General features: G+C 32.5%; 1 protein-coding gene across 1 annotated transcript in view; it reads right to left on the reverse strand.

Annotated features, from left to right (window-relative positions):
- Positions 1-4,207: 4,207 nt before the first annotated feature.
- Positions 4,208-25,204, reverse strand: part of PPP1CB (protein phosphatase 1 catalytic subunit beta) — a 72,948-nt gene continuing 51,951 nt past the window's right edge. The window contains exons 5-8 of the mRNA XM_074288289.1: positions 22,495-22,566; positions 11,828-11,979; positions 8,024-8,158; positions 4,208-6,045 (exon numbers count right to left, since the gene is read on the reverse strand). Of these exons, the coding sequence (XP_074144390.1) occupies positions 5,941-6,045; positions 8,024-8,158; positions 11,828-11,979; positions 22,495-22,566 (464 nt within the window). The 3' untranslated portion in view covers positions 4,208-5,940. The remainder of the gene's footprint in view (positions 6,046-8,023; positions 8,159-11,827; positions 11,980-22,494; positions 22,567-25,204) is intronic.

The raw sequence follows: 25,204 nt of genomic DNA on the forward strand, positions 1-25,204 counted from the left end.
TGTTATCTCTAGTCCTGATCTCTCTGTGAGATATTTCTTGTCAATATCTCTAAATTTAAAAGAGTGTAGAAATGGGTGCAAAAAGCCAATTTCAGAATCAGGAAAACTTGAATTCAAGCCCCACTTTTGATTCCTACTGGCTGTATGATGTAGAGCTAATCCAATTTCCCAGGGCATCAGGCAATTTTACACAAAATCAAAGGCCCAACTCCCTCTCCTCCACCCATAAAAATCCCCAATTTCTCTCAAAATCAGTGTAAATTTTAATCATGGATCTGATGCTTACTGACCATGTGATCTGGTAAGCCTTAAATAATACAGGCCAGTATCCTTAAATATATAATGATGACTATCTCTGAGTAGTCCTGAAGAATTGCTCCAAACTATAGTTTTTCATAATTGCAAGCTACCACTTCTCTTTAAGCCACTTCCCCCCAATTTATTCAATTCTTTCAATGGTACCATCATTCTCTTAGTCACTTAGGTTTAAAATACTTTCTCATACTAATTATACTCTCATTCTAAAATAATTTCTCATGTCTAAGGTATTACAACCTCTGAATCAATTTTTCTTGTGTCATCTTCACCTTAAGTATGTGTACTTATGCCAGTCTTCCTCAAATACTACTTTATTTATTAATGCTACTTCTCCACTTGAATACCTACTTTGTAACAGAAAGGGTATCAAATAATTTTGCCTTCAACACTTTGAAGCTGTGTGATTTTAGGCCAAGTACCCTTTGACCCTTAGTTTCCTCACCTGTAAAAGATGCAAGTACCTGAACAAAGCTGTTGGGAGCCTCAAATAAGGACTGAAAAATCTTTGGAGGGAAGCAGGGGAAAGTTTTGAGAAATCTTGAAACGACATACCTGTCAGCCATTTTTTAAAAAATACATGCAATTTTTACAACAACCCATTAGTAATATTTTCCCACTGTTCAAAAGAGTTTTATTAAATGGCACAAATCCCTTTAAAAGGATCCTTTGGCAGTCTAGTGAAAGTTACGGATACCTTCACAGACTATTTTCAAAATGAATAAAAATACATAGGATTATTGCAAAAATGAATTATATTTAGTAATCAAAATACAAAAATAAAATCCACAGATTATAAACTTTGTCCTTGTTTTTAGAATAATGTCCAAATTCCCCAGTCTGGAAATTCAGCATGTTTATGGCACCAAAGTATTTCCTTCTCTCCCCCTAATCACACTTCATATTTTCCACTTCCCTGGCATTTAAACTTTCACCATCTTCCCAATCTTTGGAATACCTTTCTTCACTTCTTCCCCTATCTAAATTCTACTCATCTTCCAGGTTATCAGTGCTCATAGTAGAGAGTCACTCTAGAAAATTAAACAAGAAAGCCCCCCAATGATAGTGCTATGGAATACTATTTAACTAAAATGGTTTTTCTTTGTAAACATTCTATCTATAGTTTTATTGCATTCCACATTAAGTTCATTGCTGTTCTGAAATCTCCAAAATGTTAGAACTTATCTGGCACTTATGTACTGTCCTGTATTGTTATTTAACATGAACAGGAAAAGCCCGTTTTCTCCCAAACCCTTTCTTAATATATACTCTATAGAAGCCATGTAGACAAGCTATATTTGTCATCCCAGTCAAGGCCAGTTCAGATTCTCATTAGTTTACACGTAGAATTTGTAACAACCTACTTTTTGGGTAATTTGTAACAATATGCTTTTCAGGTTTCCGGGCATGTGTTTCTCCTAAAAAGGTGAATGTAATTGTTATATTCATACTTTGATTCTGCCCAAACATCTCTGGTTGTTCTCCCTTTATCTATACAATGTAACCCAAACTTTAGTTCCACATTATACTCTCAAGTTTCAATTTCTTAGCAAAATTCCATCACATTCTAGCAAGGCTACTCTTGACTTTATATCTAATCATGAAGTGCCTCCCAATTTTCCTTACATAATTCCTGTTATCACCAATTCTAACCCACCCTGCCTTCTTCATAAAGCTTTCTCCTTACCAAATTCTCCCCTGACCCCATAGCATTTACCCATACTATACATGCTAGAACTTAGTGCCACATCAGCACCTTAATGATCATATAACCTCTCTATTATGAGACATGAGTTAACTGAGGCCCATAGAGTTAAATAACTTGTTCCTAGAATTAGAATTAGCCAATGACAGAGCCAGGCTTTGAGCCTGAGTTCCCTGACTTCACTATAATTTGTAATACATTACATGGCACTTCTTGGGAAAAGGAATTTTGAATGACTTTGAATGCAAGGATGTTAAATTGTTCCTACAGTCAACAAGAAACCATTAAGTTTTTTTTAACAAAAAAATCAAAATCTGGTTGCCATGTAGAGTTCCTAACCTGGGATTATTACTCCCAAAGATTATGAGAAACTGATGAAGTAGGTATGGGGAATATATGACAAACAGCTATGACATCCAGTTGAAATGTTCCCCAAGAAGTAGTGCTAGTGAAAAAACACTATGTACCAAATAAAGCTTTACAAAAAGTTTAATTCTTTTCACTTCCTAAGTATATGTGGCATAGTAAAGTTAAGAATTTCCTTTTATATTGAATAGGATGTAGGGAAATTTTACTGAAAGCTAAGAATGCAGGAACAAAGTTTGAGAATCATTTGGATTAAAAGGAAGATACTGGAGAAGTTAAAGCAATTCAATCATGAGGTTATGAGAACTAAGACTAAAGTGGTGGCAACAATAAGATGGATAGTGGAGATATTCTGAAGAAAATTTATTGGATTTGATGATATTACACGCATGCATGCATGCACGCAAAGGTAAAATTTAAAATGATACAATGATCTTATCACAGCCTATGATCCAGTTTCTGCATTGAAGGTAGTTGAGAGTGGGGGTAGATTAGATAATCTGTAACATCCTTTCAATTTTAAATCCTATGATCCCATGAATCAAGGAATGTTAGAATTGAAAGGTTGTTTGTGATGAAAAATTCCAAATATATCTTTGTTGCTGTTGAGGTGACTACTGAGACATGACTAGCAAAAGAAGATAAGAATATATTATTTAATACCAAATGTTTTCCATGAAGTTAAGACAAGTACCTTGTTACCCACAGCAGCATTGTTTTGGACTTAGTCAACACAGGGAAAACATCATAAAAAACAAAGTAGTAAAATCACATCTTTTAACAAAAAAAAAAAAAAAAAAAATTTGTATTAAAAAACCCAAATCATGTACATACTCCTAAAAATGTCACTGCTGTGGGGTTTTTCTTTTTTTTTTGGGGGGGGGAAAGGGGTAGTAATGTTATTTATGTTAACTTCTGGTTTTGAAGATTATTATTATTCTGAAATCTTATCTTTTAAGTTGTAATGCCTAGGATGGGGGAATAGTCTGAATTAGTGACACCAGAATTGTAGGATTTTAGTTAAAAAAAGAAATTAAGTTTTATTACTTTCAAATACATAGCAATATGTTAACATTGTAGTCAAGTAGATAACATTTGTAATGAACATATTTGTATGCAAATGATGTTGCTAAAGTGGTTAAAAGGGGTTAAAAAGTATAAGTAGGCTAGCATGCTCCCTGAATAATTTAGCTCATTCTTCCTCCTAGTTTAGTTTTAAAATCTCTTCTATTTTAGTTTATACTATAAAAATTTACATAATTAGCAATTTATTTTCATAAATTATATAAAGGTAAACTTTAGTCCTATCTGAATTATTACAAATTCCCAATTAAATGAATTTGAATTAATGAGGTTTGAATGTATTATGTATAGTTAACAGAAGATACGTTATTCCATCTTCCATACCATCTAAAACATTTTTCAAGCCTTCCTCATATATACTGACACCAAAAATAAGCTGAATCTAAAATCCTTGAAGACTCTAGTATTAAATTTCAGCTCTAATTACTTGTTGAATAAATTGACATTTAAAATCAAGTTAAACAGTGCTGCTGTTAAATTTAACCCAAGAATGAAGCAATGATAGTAGCATTTACATATTTTATGTATGTTTATGTTATCTGTACAGACAGCTACATAGATATCTATATCTACAACATGTAGATATAGATAATCCATAAACATTTTTCTAAAGAGGCACTGAGCCAGTACATATCAAATCTATTAATGACAAATCTTTTAGAGGAAAGTGTGTTGTTGCGGGTGTTGTTGTTGTTTTAAAATTTCATTACAAAGAAAAAAGACAAATAACCAGTCAGGTTTCAAATCAATTAGACAACTTTTACTAAATGGGGGAGAGAAAAAAAAAAAAACTACATTTGAAATATGCTTTTAAAACAAAATGGAATTAGAAAAGAGACATCTATTTAAAAGAACCTTTTCACTGTCATAAATCAAATATCTCTTGCATTATATAACGTGCCAATTCAAATGTAAATTACTAGAATCCTCAATTTAACATTTTTAAAGACAATATTAAAGAGTTTTACATCTATTAAAGCACATTCAGAATGGCATTATAAATCTGGTATCTTTCTCCAAACTTACAAATTTGACAATGTTCAATAAAAACCTTTATAATTACATTCAATAAAGAACCACAAATCTGTGTCTTGCAATTTTCACCTTACTAAGAACTTTAAGTGACTTTTTTTTAACACCTTGCCATTTGTTAATGTTAACCCTTAAAAAGGGGAGGGGGAAAAGAACAGTAAAAGAAATACAGCAATAAACTCTTGATCATGTACAGAAATTATTGCTACTATAGTACACTACAAAGCATAAGTCTATACAGTAATATTGTATGAACTTTGATCATGAAAATCCAGAAGATAAAATCTTTAGTGAGATAAGCCTTACAATCTTATACAACATCCACATGGCAATACTAGACAGTTAAACACCCAATATCCATATAGTTGACAATGTCCCACCAATCAGCATCCATTTAAATATATCCCTTCTTAAGGAAAAATTTTAAAAAAGGAAAGAATCAGCTTTCTGAGGCTTATCAAAAAAGGATCCTCACATTCTGGGGATCTACAAAAAATGCTCTGATGCAGGTGAGGGTGTTACCTGAAAGCTAAGCATGCCAAAAGGTGTTTCGTGCTAATTAAATCTAAAGCCAAGGTACCACATAATCACATTACTAACTAATTGGGTAATACTATTTGAGCCTTATCTTAAAGTTAAATGAAATGCTACTGCACAATATAGCATTAATAAGTTAAAATATTATAGTGCGCAAGTCCAAATCAGTGGCAATTTAAGTAAAAAGCAAAATGTTTACTGTCAGCTGGTCAGATTGCTCAGTCAAGTTGCTTAAGTTACTAGAACGGACTTAGTTTGCATGTTTTTATTCACTATCGCTGTATATTATCCTTTTAAAAAAGTATAATGGGCTGCATATTTACTAAGTTAAACAGGTAAGCAGCTCAATAAGCAAGGAAAAATAAGTCAGTGGCTGTTTTCAAAAGCCCCTCCCCACATTTCACTTCCAAAAAATCTAGGGAAAATGAAAACCATCTGCCATTATTCTAGCTTAAAAAAAAAATTCAAAACAAATCCCTCCCTCCCCCAAACAAACCCAAAGTAATTAAACAATCAAGCAACACTAAAAACCACATTACACAAGTGGATCATCATGCTTTCATCTGGTTTAACTATCACATCTAGTTTTAACTGGGATGCTTTTCAACTTTAAAAACCATGATAAGTGCATATGGAACCTTAATGGGTATTTTGGAATCTGGATTTAACTTTGCTGGATATTAGAACAGAGTATATTTATTACAATACAGTGTTGCACATCGTTCTACTAGAAAAAAAAAAAAAAAAAAAAAAAAAGATCCTTTACCCGTCTCTTTAAGTTAAATGTATGTGACATCATAAAGAGTGTCAAATGGCTGGATGGTTTTACAGTGCACACTTATATATTATGGAGTTTTGTCCTTGACAGATCTAATAATGGGTTCTCTACACAGCTCCTTTCTTCACCTTTTCTTCGGGGGATTAGCTGTTCGAGGTGGAGTGACAGGACGTCCAGAATTCAGTCCACCATACTGGTACTTGGCTTTCTTTTCAGATGGTTTTAGGATCTGTAGTAAAGAAATTATCAAGCAAGTGTCATATTTTTCGAAGTAAGACAGATAACTGACAAATTAAGATAAAATATTATAATGACAGAAATGTTAAATATATGTGTGTGTATATATATATATTTAACTATAAAGAAATACCTTCAAAAAGAGATCAGAAAGGCTCCTTAAAACATGATTGTTAATTTTTTATCTGTAGATTCATGAGTTTATCTTCCTAATTAAAATCATTCTGTCCATAATTTTGCATGTTTTTATTCAGTATCACTATATATTAATATTACTATTAAATAAAATTACATCAAATACTTAATTCTTGAACTAATTAAATTTAAATTGTTCTAATAAATCAAGAAGTGATTCAGTATTATGGTACAATTACTAGAAGGCTAAAGATCTAAATATTCTTTTTGGTTTTTTTTCCTGGCCATTAATTTAAATAATATTGGGTAATTTAATGTAATCTCTCCAAAACCACATTTCTTGGACTGTAAAAAGGAATTAAGACTAAAGCTATGATCTTATGATTTTATCCTAAAACTTAAGATGGATTAGATTTGATGGTCCATTCAGAAGGACCCGAATTCAAATCCGGTCTCAGACACTTAACCCTTCCTAACTGTGTGACCCTGGGCAAGTCACTTAAACCCAGCCTCAGGGAAAAAAAAAAAAAAAAAAAGATTTGACGGTCCTATGAGAAGAAAATTAGTCAAACTATAAAAGGTTTTACAATTCAGTTATTGTTATTTTTATTTTTCCACTAATTCTTTCAAGTTACTATAGCACTAGCATATGAGCCTACATGTAAGGTAGTCTTTCTCTTTTTTTTTTTTTTTTTTTTTTTAATTTTTTTCCATTGGTTTGCATAGATTTTTATTTATTTATTTTTTTAAAGCAAGGCAATGGGACTTAAGTGACTTGCCCACCAGGATCACATGACTAATTAGGATTAAATATCTGAGGCCACATCTGAACTCAAGTTCTACTGATTCCAAGGCTGGTGCTCTATCCATTTGAACCATCTAGCTGCCCAAGTAAACTTTTCTAATAAAGCATTTTACACAGTACACTTGCATAAGTTTTCCAGCCTATAACCACATTGTTTTAGGTATGTATTCTACATGTGAATCAATATCACAAGAAATAAATATGTGTACCTTTATTTAAGATAAGGAGATTTGAGTACGTATATTAATTGCTGAACTAAAAATTTCAGAAGACATGGTCTAATACTAATTAGATTGCATAATTGATAATTAAATTGCTATAATTTATACAAGAATACCTCACTATTAAACTGAAGTAATGGAGGAAGAAAAGCAGCCTAAATTAGTAAAATTTAAACTACATAACTTTTTAAAAGTTTTTTTTATTACTTTCACATATATTTCTTTTACCAGTGTTAAATGGATTAAGTTCTACTTTAATGAGCAAATAAAAATACTTTTTAATTGACATTTAAAACTTTCTACATAGATTTATTATGAATAATGTTTGCTGAAAGCTATTTTAGGTTTCCTGTGGTTTACAAAGTTATTTAACTTCTGAGCAAAAAGAACTCTTGTTCCTTACGTTTTCTTAGAGCATTTATTTTGTTTGGATTTTTCACTTACTTCTGTAGTGAAATCATATTCATTTTAATTAATGCTGTGTCCCTTCCTCCCTCATCAATAAGATCAATAAGGGCAGGAAAAGCAATGGTCTTCTTAATCCTCAGAGTGTCTTGCAGATAGCAGCCATTTAATATTTTTACTTAACTCAAGAGCATTATTTCAAAAATATTCATTAGAATTATTAGTCTTCCATATATAGCAACTATAAAGCAGGCAATATCTTATTACTGTTATTGGTAATTTAGAAGTTAATTTGGGTTATCAGAGCAGCTAGGATATTTTACTACACTTCCACCAGGGGAAAAAAAAAGCCAAAAACTGCCAACAAAGGTATTCAGGGGACTACTTAAGTAATAATACCATACCTGAAATGAACACATCAAAGTTTCATCCACACTCATCATTCCACCAGCATTATCAAATTCACCACAGTAATTTGGGGCTGAAAATAAGGTTACCAGCTGTCGCTTGGCAAAAAATTCATATCCATCTTCAACCACCTATCAAAATAAAATATGCTAACTTAATAATTAATTCCTGATTGTCAATAGTAATATATTGGAACAATACAACCCCCAAATAGTGGGAAATTTTTTTAAAAATTAAGAATGCACTTTTGGGGATAAAGGGAGAATATTCTCAGATCACACCACTTTCTAAACTCATTTTTGCTCACTTCAATATCGTCAGATATTTTAAGAGTATCATTCCCTAGTATACATACTAAATACTGTCAACCCTATGACATCGCTAAAATCTATCCCTTTCTTCCTACTTTCCCTGTTTCTTGTGAGGACATAATCTTTTCAGGCACTCAGGTTCTGAACCTCATTGACTCAGTAATTAACTCATCCTTACCCTCCATATATCTAATCAGTTAAGTCTTACCTGTACTCCCTCTATCACATTTTAGAATCCCTACCTTTCTACAGGAATCAATCTCAAGTGCCACCCTTACACAAGGCTTTTTCTGTTCTGTTCCTTCCCCTCCCCCTGGATCCAAAGTTACTTCTTATGTTTCATTTTTGTCCTTTTATGGATTACTAGAAAAGTGATTTTCCCCAATGACTTACATTATAATTTCTATAAATCTTTTATTTTTGCTTATGATTGATCCTCAAGGATGTGATTTCAAATTCTCAGTACCAAAATTTGTTAATTTAATGATACACACATATATACTTTGCACTTAGGAAAGATCATTTTAAAATCACCTTGGCAATTGAGTCGAGTATAAACTTGGGGCAGGGAAACCAGTTAAAAGGCTATTTTGCATTAGTCTAAACATGAGGTGATAGGACCTGAACTAGGAGGTAACTGTTACTGCACAGAAAAAGGATGTACAGACAATTGTCATAAATAACACCCCCACACCTTAGGAAGCTTGGTGGGGTACTGCTCCTTCCATGGCTCTAAGTCCCCAGAAGCCAAAGCACCTCTAGTATCTGGAGTTCCATATAGTGTTTGGGCCTCCCATCAGCCACAGCAACTTCGTGACCGAAGCAGAGAATCCCTGATTTAGGATTGCATTTGTGTCACATTGCCACACAGATGACATCAGATTTGTGTAATGCAACCTTACCAAAATTGAGAACTGATCCAATCATATTTGAGAGAAATATGGAATTATGCCTAATGAATTATTAGATTATCTAGATTCTTTGTCCCAGCAATAGAATCACTTGGTCAAATTTCAAAAATGATTAGAGCAAAAGGACAAGAACCTATATATTCTACAATGTTTATAGCAGCTCTCTTTGTGATGGCAAACAAAGATGTTCATCATTTGGGTAGAGGCTTAGCAAGTTGTGATACATGACTGTGATGAAATACTACTTTGCTATAAGAAGTGATGATCTCAATAATTTTAGAAAAGCATGGCAAGATGTGCACAAAATAATGAAGAGTGAAATAGACAAGAGTACATTGTACATAGTTAACAGCAACATAAGAATGCCTTTGAGCAAAAAAGTTATTTTATCTTTTATAAATACTCAAGTTAACCACAAAGGGAATATGAAGATACTACCTGCATCCAGAGAAATGACAAAAGTGTATATATAGAAAAAAATTTAAATACACATATACCTATTTGTCTTAACTGTAGCCATTTCTAGGATGGGGTGGATGAGAATGAAGGAAAAAAAAAAAAAAGAAATTTAGATGATAATCTTGTATATTTGAAAGGAATAGAAAGTTGTACATAGTAGATCTGCAGTTTCATATATAATCACCTTTTTTTCTTATTATACTGTTATAGAAATACTTGTTTTATTCCATAAGTTAAAAATAAAAAGTCAAATGCCACAAAAAGGTCAAGAATGATCAGAATTCAGAAAAGGTCATTTGATTTGTCAATTAAGATATTAAGTAACTCTGGAAAGACAGTTTCACATGAACGATGAAATTAGATGCCAGATTTCAAAGGATGTAAAAGAGGTGAGAGGAGAGTAAGCAGAGGAAACAAATGTAGATGGTATCAAGGCGTTAAGTCCAGACATGGAGATGGCAGAATCAAAACTTAGCAGTCAGAAAATCTATTAAGGGAGCCAGAAGACAACTGCTATATGATAGAAATAACTCAATACATGAAGCTAGTGAACGGTATGATTTGAATAGATCAAAAATAGAGGCAGCAAGTAATAACACAAATAAAATTAGCAGCAAAATAGGAGGGGAGAAGGATCACACTAGGCAAAAAATCACCCAAAAGGCAGAACAGTGATGACTAATATGCATATATTTAATTGAGATACATATATTATCGAGTTATTACTCATTCTTGGCAATGACAGTAATTAGATATTAAATATATTCATTGTTTAGATGTCAACATTTAAAGAAATTGTTCTGACAAAATAAGACACACCATGCTTTAAAAACAAAACATTTCTCTCAAAATAAATGTTACTGTTTAACTAGATGTATAAAATGCTCAATCATATCTATATCTATATATATCAATATATCATTAGTTACTACAAATATCTAAAAACCAAGCCAGAAAAAAATATCCAAAATGTTTCTAATTTCATAATTTGATCCTAGGTTGATAAATTTTGGAAGAAATAAACTGGTTTCTGATACTTGTAAGAAAACATTCTTCTTGAAAACTAAAGGCAAATTGGTAAAATTTACATTGTCATCCTAACAGCTAATGCTAGGATGACAATTATCACTCTAGAATGCTCAACAAGCATTATTAAGCAGTTACTTAAACTCTTCAGATACTGTACTAGATGCTGTAGATATAAGTTCAAAAGCAAAATTAGTACTAATTAAAAAAAAAAAAGTTTATGTTCAATCAGGGTAGACATATGCATCAAACATATAAAAAATGAACAGGAGGGCAGGGGAAATAGGAAAGTACTAGCAGATAGGCATTCTAAAAAGGGGACAGTCATGGAAAGGCTTTTAATCCTAAAAATAGTTTTTCAGACATATGTGTAATAAGCCATGTGAGTTGAGGTTTTACTCTAGAGTATTCTCACTTAATTATTAGAAAAACATTTACTTGAATTGATAGCTCAGTTGAAGTTTGATCTCTTAAAAAATAAAATAAATGACCAAGACAAAGTACAGCTAAATATTTTCTCTAAGTTCTTAAAAAATTTCAAAATAAATTAAACAGACAAATTAGACATCTGTTTCTGATTTTTGCCAATCCTAATGATCTGAAATTAGACCGACAGACTGGGATTGTAAAACTATTAGAATGCCAATTCTTTGAAGGCAGCTTTCTTATCTTCCTACACAAAGTTTGGCACCAAAGTAAGTACTTAATAATTCTGTGGCAGATGTTAATTATGGAAAGCAGAGGTTAGGTCTGCACAACGTTAAATATAACAAAATGTTACTTAAAAAAACCCATAAGACTCCATTGTTCTTTGCTTGTAGAGGTAACATGCAAAACATGGTAATATTACATCTCTTTACAAATTTCTGAAAGAAAAACTTCTATTCCAGTAGAATATAAATTCCACAAGAGCAGGCAATGTTTTCTTTTTCTATTCTTATTTCTAGCACTTATTTTAATCCTCTGTATACAGGGGCTTAATAAAATATTTGTTAAAATAAATATTTTCAATGAAAAAAAAATCTTATCAACTCCACTAAATAGAGCAAAACATTTAAAAAAAATTATTAAAATAAGTTTTAAGATTTCATACCTGATGAGCTCGACAAATCAAATCCAAGTCATGACGATTCAGAAATTTACTGACCACATCAGCTCCAAATGTGAAAGAAACACCTCGATCATTTTCTCCCCAGCCTTGTACGTCCTTATCTGGGTCAGACCACAGCAAATCACACAGTAAACCTTAAAAAAGATAGCATTGGAAAAGTTACAATACAACATAGAAGTATTCTATTTTAAAGTCTTTCTTAACTGATGCTGAGTGAAACAAGCACAACTAGGAGATCATTATACACTTCAACAATGATACTGTATGAGGATGTAGTCTGATGGAAGTAGATAATCTTCAACATAGAGAAGAGCTAATCCAATTCCAATTGATCAATGATGGACAGAATCAGCTACATCCAGAAAAGGAACACTGGGAAATGAGTATAAACTGTGAGCATTTTTTGGTTTTTCTTCCCAGATTATTTTTACCTTCCGAATACAATTCTTCCTTTGCAACAACAACAAAAAAATTCGGTTCTGCACATATATATATTGTACCAAACATATACTATAAAATATTTAATATGTATGGGAATGTCTGCCATCTAGGGGAGGGAGTGGAGGGAAGGAGGGGAAAAATTCCAAACAGAAGGGAGTACAAGGGATAATGTTGTAAAAAAAAATTACCTATGTATATGTACTGTCAAAAAAAAAAAATGTCATAATTATAAAATTAATTAAAAAAAATAAAATAAAATGGCACTAAGGGTGCAGTTGATCCTCAACTAGATATTAACTAGATACAATATAATTCCATCAAATTGACGAAATAAATTCATCTACTTTAAAAGAAAAAAAAGGAAACTTATGCTAAAAAAAAATAAAAAAAGAAAGTTTAAAAAAAAAAGTCTCTTAGTTCACCTTTTGTTCTCTCAACCTTTAAGCCAATTATCTTCAATAATTCTTCACTTTTTTTTTTTTTTTTTTTAGGTTAGGTTCACAGGGCAAGATAGTGAATAAAAATAGCAATCTACTGTTTGACAAACCCAAAGATCCCAACTATTGGGATAAGAATTCATTATTTGACAAAAACTGGTGGGAAAACTGGAAATTAGTATGGCAGAAACTAAGCATGGACCCACATTTAACACCACATACTAAGATAAGATCAAAATGGGTCCAAGATTTAGCCATAAAGAACGAGATCATAAATAAATTAGAAGAACATAGGATAGTTTACCTCTCAGACTTGTGGAGGAGGAAGGAATTTGTGTCTAAAGGAGAACTAGAGATCATTATTGATCACAAAATAGAAAACTTTGATTACATCAAATTAAAAAGGTTTTGCAGTAACAAATTGGGAAAACATTTTTACAGTTAAAGGTTCTGATAAAGCCCTCATCTCCAAAATATACAGAGAATTAACTTTGATTTATAAGAAATCAAGCCATTCTCCAATTGATAAACGGTCAAAGGATATGAACAGACAATTTTCAGATGATGAAATTAAAACTATTTCCACTCATATAAAAGTGTGTTCCAAATCACTATTGATCAGAGAAATGCAAATTAAGACAACTCTCAGATATCATTACACACCTGTCAGATTGGCTAAGATGACAGGAACAAATAATGATGAATATTGGAGGGGATGTGGGAAAACTGGGACACTGATGCATTGTTGGTGGAGTTGTGAAAGAATCCAACCATTCTGGAGAGCAATCTGAAATTATGTCCAAAAAGTTATCAAAATGTGCATACCCTTTGATCCAGCAGTGCTGCTATTGGGCTTATAGCCCAAGGAAATACTAAAAAAGGGAAAGGGACCTGTATGTGCCAAAATGTTTGTGGCAGCCCTTTTTGTGGTGGCTAGAAACTAGAAAATGAATGGATGTCCATCAATTGGAGAATGGTTGGGTAAATTATGGTATATGAATGTTATGGAATATTATTGTTCTGCAAGAAATGACCAACAGGAGGAATACAGAGAGGCTTGGAGAGACTTACATCAACTGACACTGAGTGAAACGAGCAGAACTAGGAGATCATTATACACTTCAACAATGATACTGTATGAGGATGCATTCTGATGGAAGTGGATATCTTCGACATAGAGAAGAGCTAATCCAATTCCAATTGATCAATGATGGACAGAATCAGCTACACCCAGAAAAAGAACACTGGGAAATGAGTGTAAACTGTGAGCATTTTTTTTGTTTTTCTTCCCAGATTATTTTTACCTTCCTAATACAATTCTTCCTTTGTAACAACAACAACAACAACAACAACAACAACAACAACAACAACAACAACAACAACAACAACAACAAAATTAGGTTCTGCACATATATATTGTACCTAGGATATACTATAAGATATTTAATATGTATGGGAATGCCTGCCATCTAGGGGTGGGGGTGGAGGGAAGGAGGGGAAAAATTCCTAACAGAAGGGAGTACAAGGGATAATGTTGTTAAAAAAAAAAAAAAAATTACCTATGCATATGTACTGTCAAAAAAAATGTTATAATTATAAAATTAAGAAAAAAAATTCTTCACTTTTTATATGAAGCTATATTCCTGTCAAACCAGAACACTGTTTCTGTTCTACTCCTAAATTTCTCCCACCTATGTACCTTTACTCAATCAATATCTATGCTTTCTATGTTGTCATCAATATGCCCCTAACTCCACTGAATGCAATAAAGCACATGTATAACTTAAAACACGTTCTTGTAATATATAATTATTCTCCCTAATTTCACTGGATTGTAAAGTCCTTCAGGGCAGGATATTAGGTCAACTTTTTTTTTTTTTTTATTATGCCTAGCACTAATAGTTATTATTTTTAACTTTATAAAGCTGAGAACTCAAGTATCCTTAACTTGTAAAGTGGAGTACTCAATTCTCTGGAACTCATCTACTCCTCTCTAAGTCATTAAAATCACCATCAAGATTCCAGAAGCAAAGACGATGACAATAATGTAGAAAGAAGTTAGATTCTTTCTAAGTGCTAAATCGGTACTTAACAATTCTCTAGTTCACACCTTTGGTTGTGGCCTTTAAGGGGACTTTACCCCTTTGAATTTCTGAGGAGTTTACATATGAAAAGGAGTTTACACAACTTTAAAAGGAGCAAGTTCATTGGTTGAAGTAATTTTCCCATAAGCCCTTGAGTTCTCACATGCCCAATTCTCTGGGAGGATAAAAGAAGACAACATTGAGCAAGGAGTGAATCTATTCTAGAAGAGAGTTGGGACGGCTCTCTGGAGGAAGAAGAGTCTACTCTAGGACAGAGTTGAGAAAGCAAATCTCCTCCCAGAGAGCGATCAGCATTTTCTGGAGACAACAGAACATTACAGAAAGCAATGCAACATAGAGCAAAAATGCTGAACTCAGAATGGTTAAGATCTCAAGGTGCCACTGAAGTGATGGTTTAATTCTGAACAAGTTCTTAATGGAGATAACATTTTTTAAAACTATGAATCAAAATGTTGGTTTAATTGCTAATAATAATTTCTTAGCAAGACTTCAGTATAGAAGGATACATTTACAATTATCCATGAACTTAGGGAGAATTACCTAACTTTATTATGGATGTATCTTCCAAGAGTACATACTAGAAATCCATCCAGTACAACATTTTGTCCATGTTCTTCTGTAAATTTTCCCCAGGGATGAGAATCTATCTAATGTACTAGAGGCTTATTTCTTTTCTATTTGCCATCTCTTGACACTGAATGGATAGCAGAAGGACCAGTGTTCTTGTTTCAAATCACATATTCTCTGATTACATTTTCATACTGTTTTTCTTACAAGTGTTTGTTGGTAACTTATTGTAGCCTATTTAAGTTCTTCAATATGCCTTTTCAATGCCTTCTGAAGTGTTTTTAGCTCCTGATGTTAAAAAAGATAAGATTTTTTGAGGGAGAAAGGACATCATTAAAAAGTGTACTATTTCTCAAAAGCTGTCCAACTTATTTCCTTCATCCTATTCTATCTGATCAAAGACCATGCCTCATGTTCATTTGTATCATCCTTAATAGACTAACTATAAATGAAGTCTATGAATTCCCACAATACAGTTTGAAAAATAGGGATGTTTTATTCACATTATCCTTTGTTATATTATATATATATATATTTATTATTTATCTCATTTAAGATGCTCTGCAGTAGCTTATAACTTGATATAATTATCACTATGTCATCCACAAAGAGATGATATAGAGAACTGGCCAGCTCTAAGGAATTTCCCCCTCTTTTTATGTAACAGCTATTTTCTTTCTTTTCTTTTCTTTTTTTTTTTTTTTTGGCTGAGGCAATTGGGGTTAAGTGACTTGCCCAGAGACACACAGCTAGGAAGTGTGAAGTGTCTGAGGCCAGATTTGAACTCAGGTCCTCCTGACTTCAGGACCGGTACTCTATCCACTATGCCATCTAGCTGCCCCCTGTAACAGTTATTTTCAACAAAAAGACAAATATTTTAAATTTCATTTGATATTAATAAGATAGCTGAACAAAATTAACAATTTCGTTACATCAATCAAGGAATTATTAAGAATACAACATTTGCAGAAGACACCTCTTTTAAGAATTGTTAATGCTACATTTTTCTTTAAGAGAGAAAATTTTTTTTAGAAGTCACACAAGGGTGGAATTTTATATTCTTTATGCCTTGTAGGAAGTTGTGAAAGCACTTGATGTATTATAGAATGTGTGCAAAAACCTGCCTCTGTTTAATTATCTTATTTTCATCAAGGATTTTCACTAAGATTTTGTAGAGACCAAAAAAAAAAAAAAAAAAGTAGTTGATAGTTTTCTTGGTCTTCCTTTCCTTTTTCTTTTTTTAAGTAATAATGGTATGCTCCTTTATCTTAAATATCTTATGAATGGATTCTTTCAATGTCCTCAAAATTGTTTTATCTTCAACATAAATGCTTCTGTGTATCGCTATATTACTTCAGCTGCTTTTCCTGTTCTTTTCCCCTTACCATAATGACACTTCTGCTTTGTGATATAAATCATTCAGGGTCTATGGGGACTCCATTATCACTGTTGGAAGAATAATTTGTCATGATACTAAGAATCCCTTCCATTTTTCATCTATTGTCCAAGTTTGATCAATAAATATTCTCAGGATGATATGATTTAATTGGGCCTCAACATTCCCTAAGATTCTTTTAAACACTTGAGATTCCATAATTATCTTCCTAAAAATGTCTAAACTGAAATTAAAAGAACACAAGCAAGTTAGAGGGCACTCAAGTAGGAAAATGTTAAAACTAATATTAAGTTTGAAACGTTTATTTTAAAAATCTGTACATAATGGGTGATTCATTGTTTCATATATAGTTTTCATGTTCTCATTTTTGAATTTAGAAATGTTTATTTTTTTTATACCTATTAAGTTCATAATCATAAAAAAAAATTTTTTTAAGTGCCAAGACAATTCTGTAGACTAGTCTAACATATACTTTTGGTATAGATCTGTTGCTGGACACCATATCTCTTGTATAAGGATTAGTCTGCTTAACTTTGGAAAAACTTGATTGTCCATAGGATAAATTTTTCTTTTGTAGAGAGCAACTCTTGAAGATATTCTATAAAGATGTAGATGAGTTATATCTGTGCTGATGGAAGAATTATCCATACTGATGAAGTCATTAAAGCATGTCAGCTTTTTGGCTATTATAACTCCTACAACTAAAATGAATTCTACTTCTTAACAATGAAGAGTAATATTTTCTACATATAATGTTTATCAAAACTTTGAAATAATAAAAGGAGGTAAGATGTCAAAAATTAAAGAATAGATTGATATGGTTCTCATTCAACCTTTGTCGTTAATAATTTCTTATTTGAATGTTAAGATCTGAATACAAATGAAAAGTAATGCTTCCTGTTCATTGTAGCTGGTGGTATGATATATAAGTACCTACTTAAAAGTTAAAAAATAATTATAAAGGGGGGAAGCAGCTAAATGGCACAATGGATAGAGTACCAGGCCTGAAGCAGAGAATGTGAGCAAGTCACTAAATCCCAATTGCCTCTAAAAACAAACAAACAAAAAAACCATTTATAATCAAGCATACTGGGGGTCTAATGAGAGGCTGTGTGGTATAGTAAAGAGCTGACCTTGGAGCAAGAATATCTTTTTTAGATTATGCAAAGGTCAATGTTGTCAAATTACCCATGCATATGTTTTGAAAATAAGATTTAAAAAAAAAAAAAAAAAAAAAAAAAAAAAAGATCTTTTTAAATCCTGCATCTGACACATCCTAGCTGTGTGATCATGGGCAAGTTGTTTCCCACTAGGCCTGAGTTTAAGATTTGAACTGGTGAAAAAACTTTTCATATCAAGCATTTTCTGCAATAATGAAATAAAAATATTTATATGTGTGTTTGTAACTAGAGGAAACCTTCATAATGTTCCAATAAAAAAGATAATAAATCTATTTGATAGTTGGACTGCTTCTACATCTTAAGCTAAAACAGAAATTGCAACTATTCTCAAGTAGCATTTTTTTCTGTCTCTTCATAAAACCTTTATACAAAGACCATGAAAATTTAGTCAGAATTCAATCTTCTGCTGCTCTTTAAACTTCCTTCAACACTCCTATCAAATCCTACCTTCTGAAGGAGGCCTTTCCTGGTTGTGGTCCACTCCTTCCCTTCCCCACTGCTAAGACTTTTCTTTTCAGAATGTGTTAAACCTTATTATTTATGTTCTGTCGCCTTTAATAGGTATGCTCCCTGATAGTTGGGGCTGAATCTTGTCATTCTTCATATCTCTAGCATTTAGTACACTGTCTTTCACATAGTAAGTGCTTCTATTACCTTCTATTCTTACTGATATCCTACCAAATTCTTTACTGTAAATGCTTTTTAAAGTCTGAATCATATATATATATATACACACACCAAATTAAGAGGTGATATCTACTTTACTAAGATTTTAAATCATCAAAAAGAAATTCTTTAATTACCAACCTCTTCCTCTACTCAATTCCCACCCCATCTCCCTTCCGACTATTCTCATTATCCCTTTGGTCAAAAATTATTTTAAAATTCCTACTCTCTAATATGGAGTCAAGTCTAAATCCCTGCCATTCCTTCCCACTTCCTCCAGGAATATCCCCTTTTTATATTCCGTTGCAGCTAACTGTCTACTGCTATTTCCCACTCAACAACCAACATAAGTATTCTTAATCCTAATTAAAAACAACAACAACAACAACAACAACAAAAACTTCCTGTGAGCCCTTAAAAACATCCTTGAAACCTTCTCATTTTCTTCATCCCTTTCATTGCCAAACTTCTAAGGGAAAAAGTTGTCTTTGGCTGAGCTCCTGGTAGACAGTTTTGGCTGTGAAAGCCTTTCCAAGAACTACTCACAGAATGTGTAAACCCCTCCCCCCAAAAAAGTATAGAACCTAACTGGTCACACAGGAAAGATCCAGTAAAAAAACAAAAACAAAAACCCCAAGTCCTAAAGCCTGTAACATGGAAAATGAAAAAGAACAAATTGTTTCTGAATTTCCTAATAGAGATCCAGTGAAAGGAAATTGTTATACAATGCCTCCTGTGAAAACAAAGACTTCAAGACTAAGTTATGGTGCCTCAAGTTTCCATGAAGGTTCCGTGAGTCAGCTTTTGAGGCTGAAGAAAAGTAACTTCAATGCTTAATAAACATAAGTCTCCAAACTTTAAATGAATATATGAAAAAAAGATATGAAAACTAAAAATCAAATCCAGATTTGGGGACAGCTTGATGCTCAGAAGAATATACTATCTAAAAGACCAGGTGAAATTTAAGGATGTCAAGTTGTCACAAATTACTCTCAGAGGCACTCCCATTGATATAAGCAAACTCCTTCAGTGAGCACCTCTCAAGGCCAGACAGGAAAATGAAACTAAAGACTACTACATAAACCAATCTGCCCAACTCAGGAAACAATTCCAGATGGAATATGAAATCAGATAGAACAGTAATTGACATTAGATGGTAAAAACAAAGGACTTCTTATAGATAACTGAGAAAAATTAGAATGATAATGGCATATCTGAAATGCTTTCAAAAAGCTTTGACTTCCATGATTACTCAAACCAAAATGATAGGCTTAGCTGTGTTCATACTTGTTAGCTCTGCTATATTTTTATTAACTACCATAAAAGATAATTTTTGGATCACCTTCATTTAAGAGCAGTGAATCTTTTTTGCACCTATTTTTCATTTTTTTTTTAAATTAGGAAAACTTTTAGAAAAATTCTCTAATTTTATACCAAGTATATATACTGGTTTTGACTCTGACTACATAGCATTCTGAAGCTAGAAATATACATTTTACAAAATTTCCCTTGAAGAAGCCAGTATTAATTTGTAATTGCACACAAAACTCTCCATTATAATTCCTTAATATTTTAAGAATGTACTTTCTTTATTCTTGTACTAAACATTGTTTCTTAGTGTATATTAAGTGAAACACAAGACTATAGTAGTTGGTAGTTCTCTTCCAATGCCAGAAATTTGCAGTCTAAGGAGCCAAATCTTAAAAGGATTATTCGACTATAATTTGTTTATTTACTAGGAAGGTTTTAAAATATAAAATGATTCAATGCTAAATATCAGGCAAATAAAGTTTAAAATAAAAAGCAATTGGCAATGTTTCAAAGTTCATATTTATGCAACATCTAAATAGAAATTATGATCTTTTATGCTCAGAATATGATTTATGAATTCCTAATAAGGACAATTATTTCAGGTCATGCCTCTTTTTTTTTTTTTTTTTTTACTCCCCCTGCTTTGCGATTTGATTTGAAAGGGCATGTCCATATATTCCCTAAACTCCCCACTCACCATCCTGGCAACTTTCTAAACCAAAGCATTCCTTTCTGGCTACCACTCTTTTATTTTTTATAGTGGACTACCTCTGTTAGTGCACTCCTTGAGGTCAAGAATTAATCATTCTTGCATTTTTTTTTTATCCTCACATTTTGCACAAAGCATAGCATAGCAAATGCTTATTAGTCATTCATTCATTCACCTGGATAACTGTTAGTTTCTTTCTGGAAATATTTATTGATCTTATTTAAAATTAAGTTATGCTCTTTTAGTGACAAGATAACTGAGAAACAGTACTTTTATTTTTCATAATTTGACCATTTCCTGTCCATTTGAGAAATGAGGTCTTTACTAGAGAAATATGGTTCAAAATTCTTTTCAATTACTATTGCTAACTGTTCCCCCTGTTTATTATTTTCTCTCCTTTCACCTTGGCCCTTCTCAAAAGCTTCCAAACCCTCTCACCCAATATGCTTTCTCTTCTATTACCTCCCCTTTTCTCTCCCTCCTTCCTCCACTTCTTATATCCCTTTCCTCCCCTACTTTCCTGCAGGATAAGATAGATTTCTTTTACTCATATTGAGCAGCACAATCATTTTTTAAGGGGTTATCATTTGAATTTTATCTTTTTCACTGTGCTATGATAAATTCACTTTTTTTCCTCATTGTATTTAGCCCTTATGTTTATATTTATAAATATCTAGCATAGTTCCAGGCTCAGCATAAGTGTTTAATAAAGTTTTGATGATAAATTTAGGGTTGGGGAAAAAAAAAAAGACTTCAGACCCCCACCAAATTCAGTTTCCTTTCTTTAAATGAGGAAATGGAGACTGAGAGGTTGACCTATTTGCTCAATGAATTTTATTCCTTTCTTACACCAATGTTAAGTTCAGTTTGACAAACTCCAAGAATGGTCTACTCTGTTACAGAAAACCTTTTTTCCATGGTACTATCTGCTTAATTTAATAATTTGTTGACACCTGCTACTCCATTTCCTTTTTGCTAGTAGGCCAAGTAGCCCAGAAAAGAAGCTGCGCAAATTGGAAGAATGCTACAAAGTCAGTGTTTCGTTATTTCATGAAAGAGCTGAATAAGAGTAGTTAATGTGAAAAACTTTCTGTGTCCCCAATATGGCTTTAAACTAATTCCTTAAGTGTGCATGTGTGTTTGAGTGTGTACACACTCTCACATAAGCCCAAATCATTGTTAAAAGTCAATGCAGAAGTTTTAGATGAGTGAACCTCTGCTTCCCTTTATTACTGACAAAATGTGAAGTAAACTAATTGTTCAGGATAAAGTATGTCAAAATCATTTGCAAAAATCAACCATCACATTTTACCATCTAGGTAAATTTTGCTTACTTTGATTTAGACTTTTTAGTTCCTCAAGTTATTATGTTAACTAATTTAGCTAATTCTTGGGAAAGGCCTTATCAAGTTAGCAGACTAGAAGCAAAAAGATTATGAAGCAACTACTGGAAAAATTTAAAGGATGATTAATAGTAGATTACATGTATTATCTCTCTCAAAAACTGCTCTAAAAAAGAATTGAAGAGGGGTGTTTGTGTAATGATCAACACCTAGAAGAATAAAGAGTATCAGGAACATTTGCAAAATAAAAGATGGCGAGAATCACCAGATAACATCAAATTTTAAATTTACTTTTTTTGAGGGATGTGATAATTACAATATAAAGAGATATAATGTACAGACCAAGTAGTTTCCATTTAGTCTAAGAGATATAAAATAGCCGCAACATGGAATTCTTAACATAATTAAATTAGCATCAAATTTCTAAATCTCTCAACTAAATGGCATTTTATCCAAGATGAATGTTTTATCCCAAGTCTTCAGTATAACATACCTGTATCAGGGACATCTGTTGGTCTCATAATTCTCCGAATCTGCTCCATTGATTGAAGATCTGGTGAAAGTCCTAAATAGAAAGAGAAAATACATGTGATAGAAACATTTAGTATTTATTCAAATAATAATACCTCAAAAATCAATTGTATTTGAATAAAATGTATTTTAAAGCAATTTCAAAACTGAGAATAAATAAGAAATTGAATTATCATTAAAACCTCAGCACTTATCTTGCTTTCAAAAGATGTTTTTTTTTAATTAAAAAAATCCCTAATAACTACCAAATATCAAGGAAACATATATTCAATTTGAAGGTGGAAAAAAAACAAAGAATATCTAACTGCTAGGAACTTCTTATAATCTATATAAATACAATCAACCTATGTTAATTCTGTCTATTGACGGCTACCTAAGCATACATTAACAAGTATCTAAACAAGTTAGATGTCAACAAAAAAAAAAGCACAATCTTGTCAACAATAAAAGCACAATCTTGATAAGAAGTAACAAACATTTAGAAAAGCAGAAAATACACTTTATGTAATAATATGCTATATGCTAAACAGTTCTTATTTAGTGCCTACAACAATTTTTTCAATGGAGCTTCACAGGAAAACTGGAGGGAAAAAAAAAAAAAAAAAACTAGCAGTGAAACAAGAGTTCTATGTGCTATGCCTAGTTACTCACCCCAGAGTCATCTCTAATAACAGGGACTAGAACCTATATCATTTCTTAAAAATCTATACAAAAGAAAATTCCATAACTTGATTTAGTAATACATTCTCTTCAACGTCAAAAAACAAACCTAAAAAAAAAAAAAAAAAAAAAAAAAAAAATCGTCTTCCAGTCATATTCATAGCATGCTCCTGAGCATCAGACTTCATTTATCACTCTGGCCTTCTGAGTACTACCATTTCAAAACTACTACCTCCTCCTTCTTATAACTCTTGTTCTGAAAACAGTAATACAAACAACCATTTATGGGACTATGTCAAATAGTCTAAGTACACTCACTATCCATGCAACTTCATTCACCAGAACTTGGAGAAAGTTTACACTAAGAATAGACATTTTGGTAGAATAACTCCACTAAGTTACATTTTAGTCAAGCCTGCAGTTTAGTGGAAAGGACATTGAACTTGGAGCCTGAGATCCTGAGTTCAAATCCCAGTTTTGCTACTTTTTACCTGTTTGCCTTTGGACAAATCATATTTAGCAGCTAGATGTTAAAACAAAGCACTGGACTTGAAGTCAAGAAGACCTTGGAGTTCAAATGTTGCTTTAGACACTTGCTACCTGAGTGACAGGGGGAGTCATTTAACCATTTTCAGTCTCATTTTCCATATCTGTGAAATGAAGATGATAGCAGCATACACTTCTCAGGATTGTTGTGAAAATTAAATGACTAAATATATGTAAAGTGCTTAAAGAGCAATATAAATGCTATTACAGTCATCCCTTCCACATCATAGGAATTAGGAGTGTGGTCTCAGTTTGACTAATATGAAAGGAAAAGATAAGTTTTGAAGGGGAGTATGAAAATGGGGACACTAATGCACACATATGCTGATATTATGCAATATTATACATATGTCTTATCCATTTTTGAGTTTCTAAACTTTTTCTGTGTTGTCTGTTGACCTTTGAGAATCATCTGTGGCTTCTGAAAAACTCTCAAAAAAATTTCCATTTAGTTTCTTTTGCTGACCCCTGGTATATTAAACTGTGATAGGGAAAAAAAAATCACAGTGTGAAAGGAATAACCATATTAAGTCACAAATGTTCCAGTCTGCATTTGCTTATCTGGATCTGGATCTTGAAAATCTCTATGGTCACTTCCTAGATCAAATGCCAGGGTTGGTGATATCCAAATTAATAATAAGTAACACTTATAAAGCACTTTACATCTTACCTCATTTGATCCTCAAAGGTTTGTGCTATTATCATCCACATTTTACAGATGAGGAAAGTAGGGCTGACAAAAGCTAAATGACTTGCCAGAGTCACAAAGCTATTAATTATCTGAAGCATATTTGAACTCAGTTAGGTGGCACAGTGGACATAGCACTGGAGTTAGAAATACCTGAGTTCAATGTGGCCTCAGATGCATTTAGCTGAATGTCCCAATCAAGTCACTCAACCCTGTTTGTCTGTTTTCTTATCTGTAAAATGAGCTGGAGAAGGAAATGGTAAACCATACCAGTATTTTTGCCAAGAAAATCCCAAATGGGGTCCCAAGAAGCTGGACAAGACTGAAAAAATGGAACAAAAACAAACCTCCTGAGTATACCAAGTATAGGGTCACATCCATTTCTGCTCCTCAACAAGCCACTTAACAAGAACTAAGACAATTAGAACATGATTGCTTTTCTTTATCAGACCACATTCTCACCTTTCTTTCAAATGACTTTTCCTGCTCAAAAAAATTACAAACCGAGAGCGGGAAGGGAAGCTAGGACTATTGGAGATGGAAAGGAGATAGGAGATAGTTCAAGCGATGAAGAAAAGTCATGAAATGTTTTTTCAGGTAAACAGTAGTGACTAAGGAAAAGAAAGCTACTCTTAGCTAAACTGTAAGTTCATCAGGGGCTGCTGTTCAACAGTTACTTAATTTTTAGAACATGACATCAGTCAAAGAAAAGCAATAGAAACAGAAAATCAGGGAAAATTTAAGTCTTTATTACTTGGGCTATCTGGTTATTGGGATT

This window comes from Sminthopsis crassicaudata, chromosome 2 (genome assembly GCF_048593235.1).
Source record: "Sminthopsis crassicaudata isolate SCR6 chromosome 2, ASM4859323v1, whole genome shotgun sequence".
Lineage (NCBI taxonomy): Eukaryota > Metazoa > Chordata > Mammalia > Dasyuromorphia > Dasyuridae > Sminthopsis > Sminthopsis crassicaudata.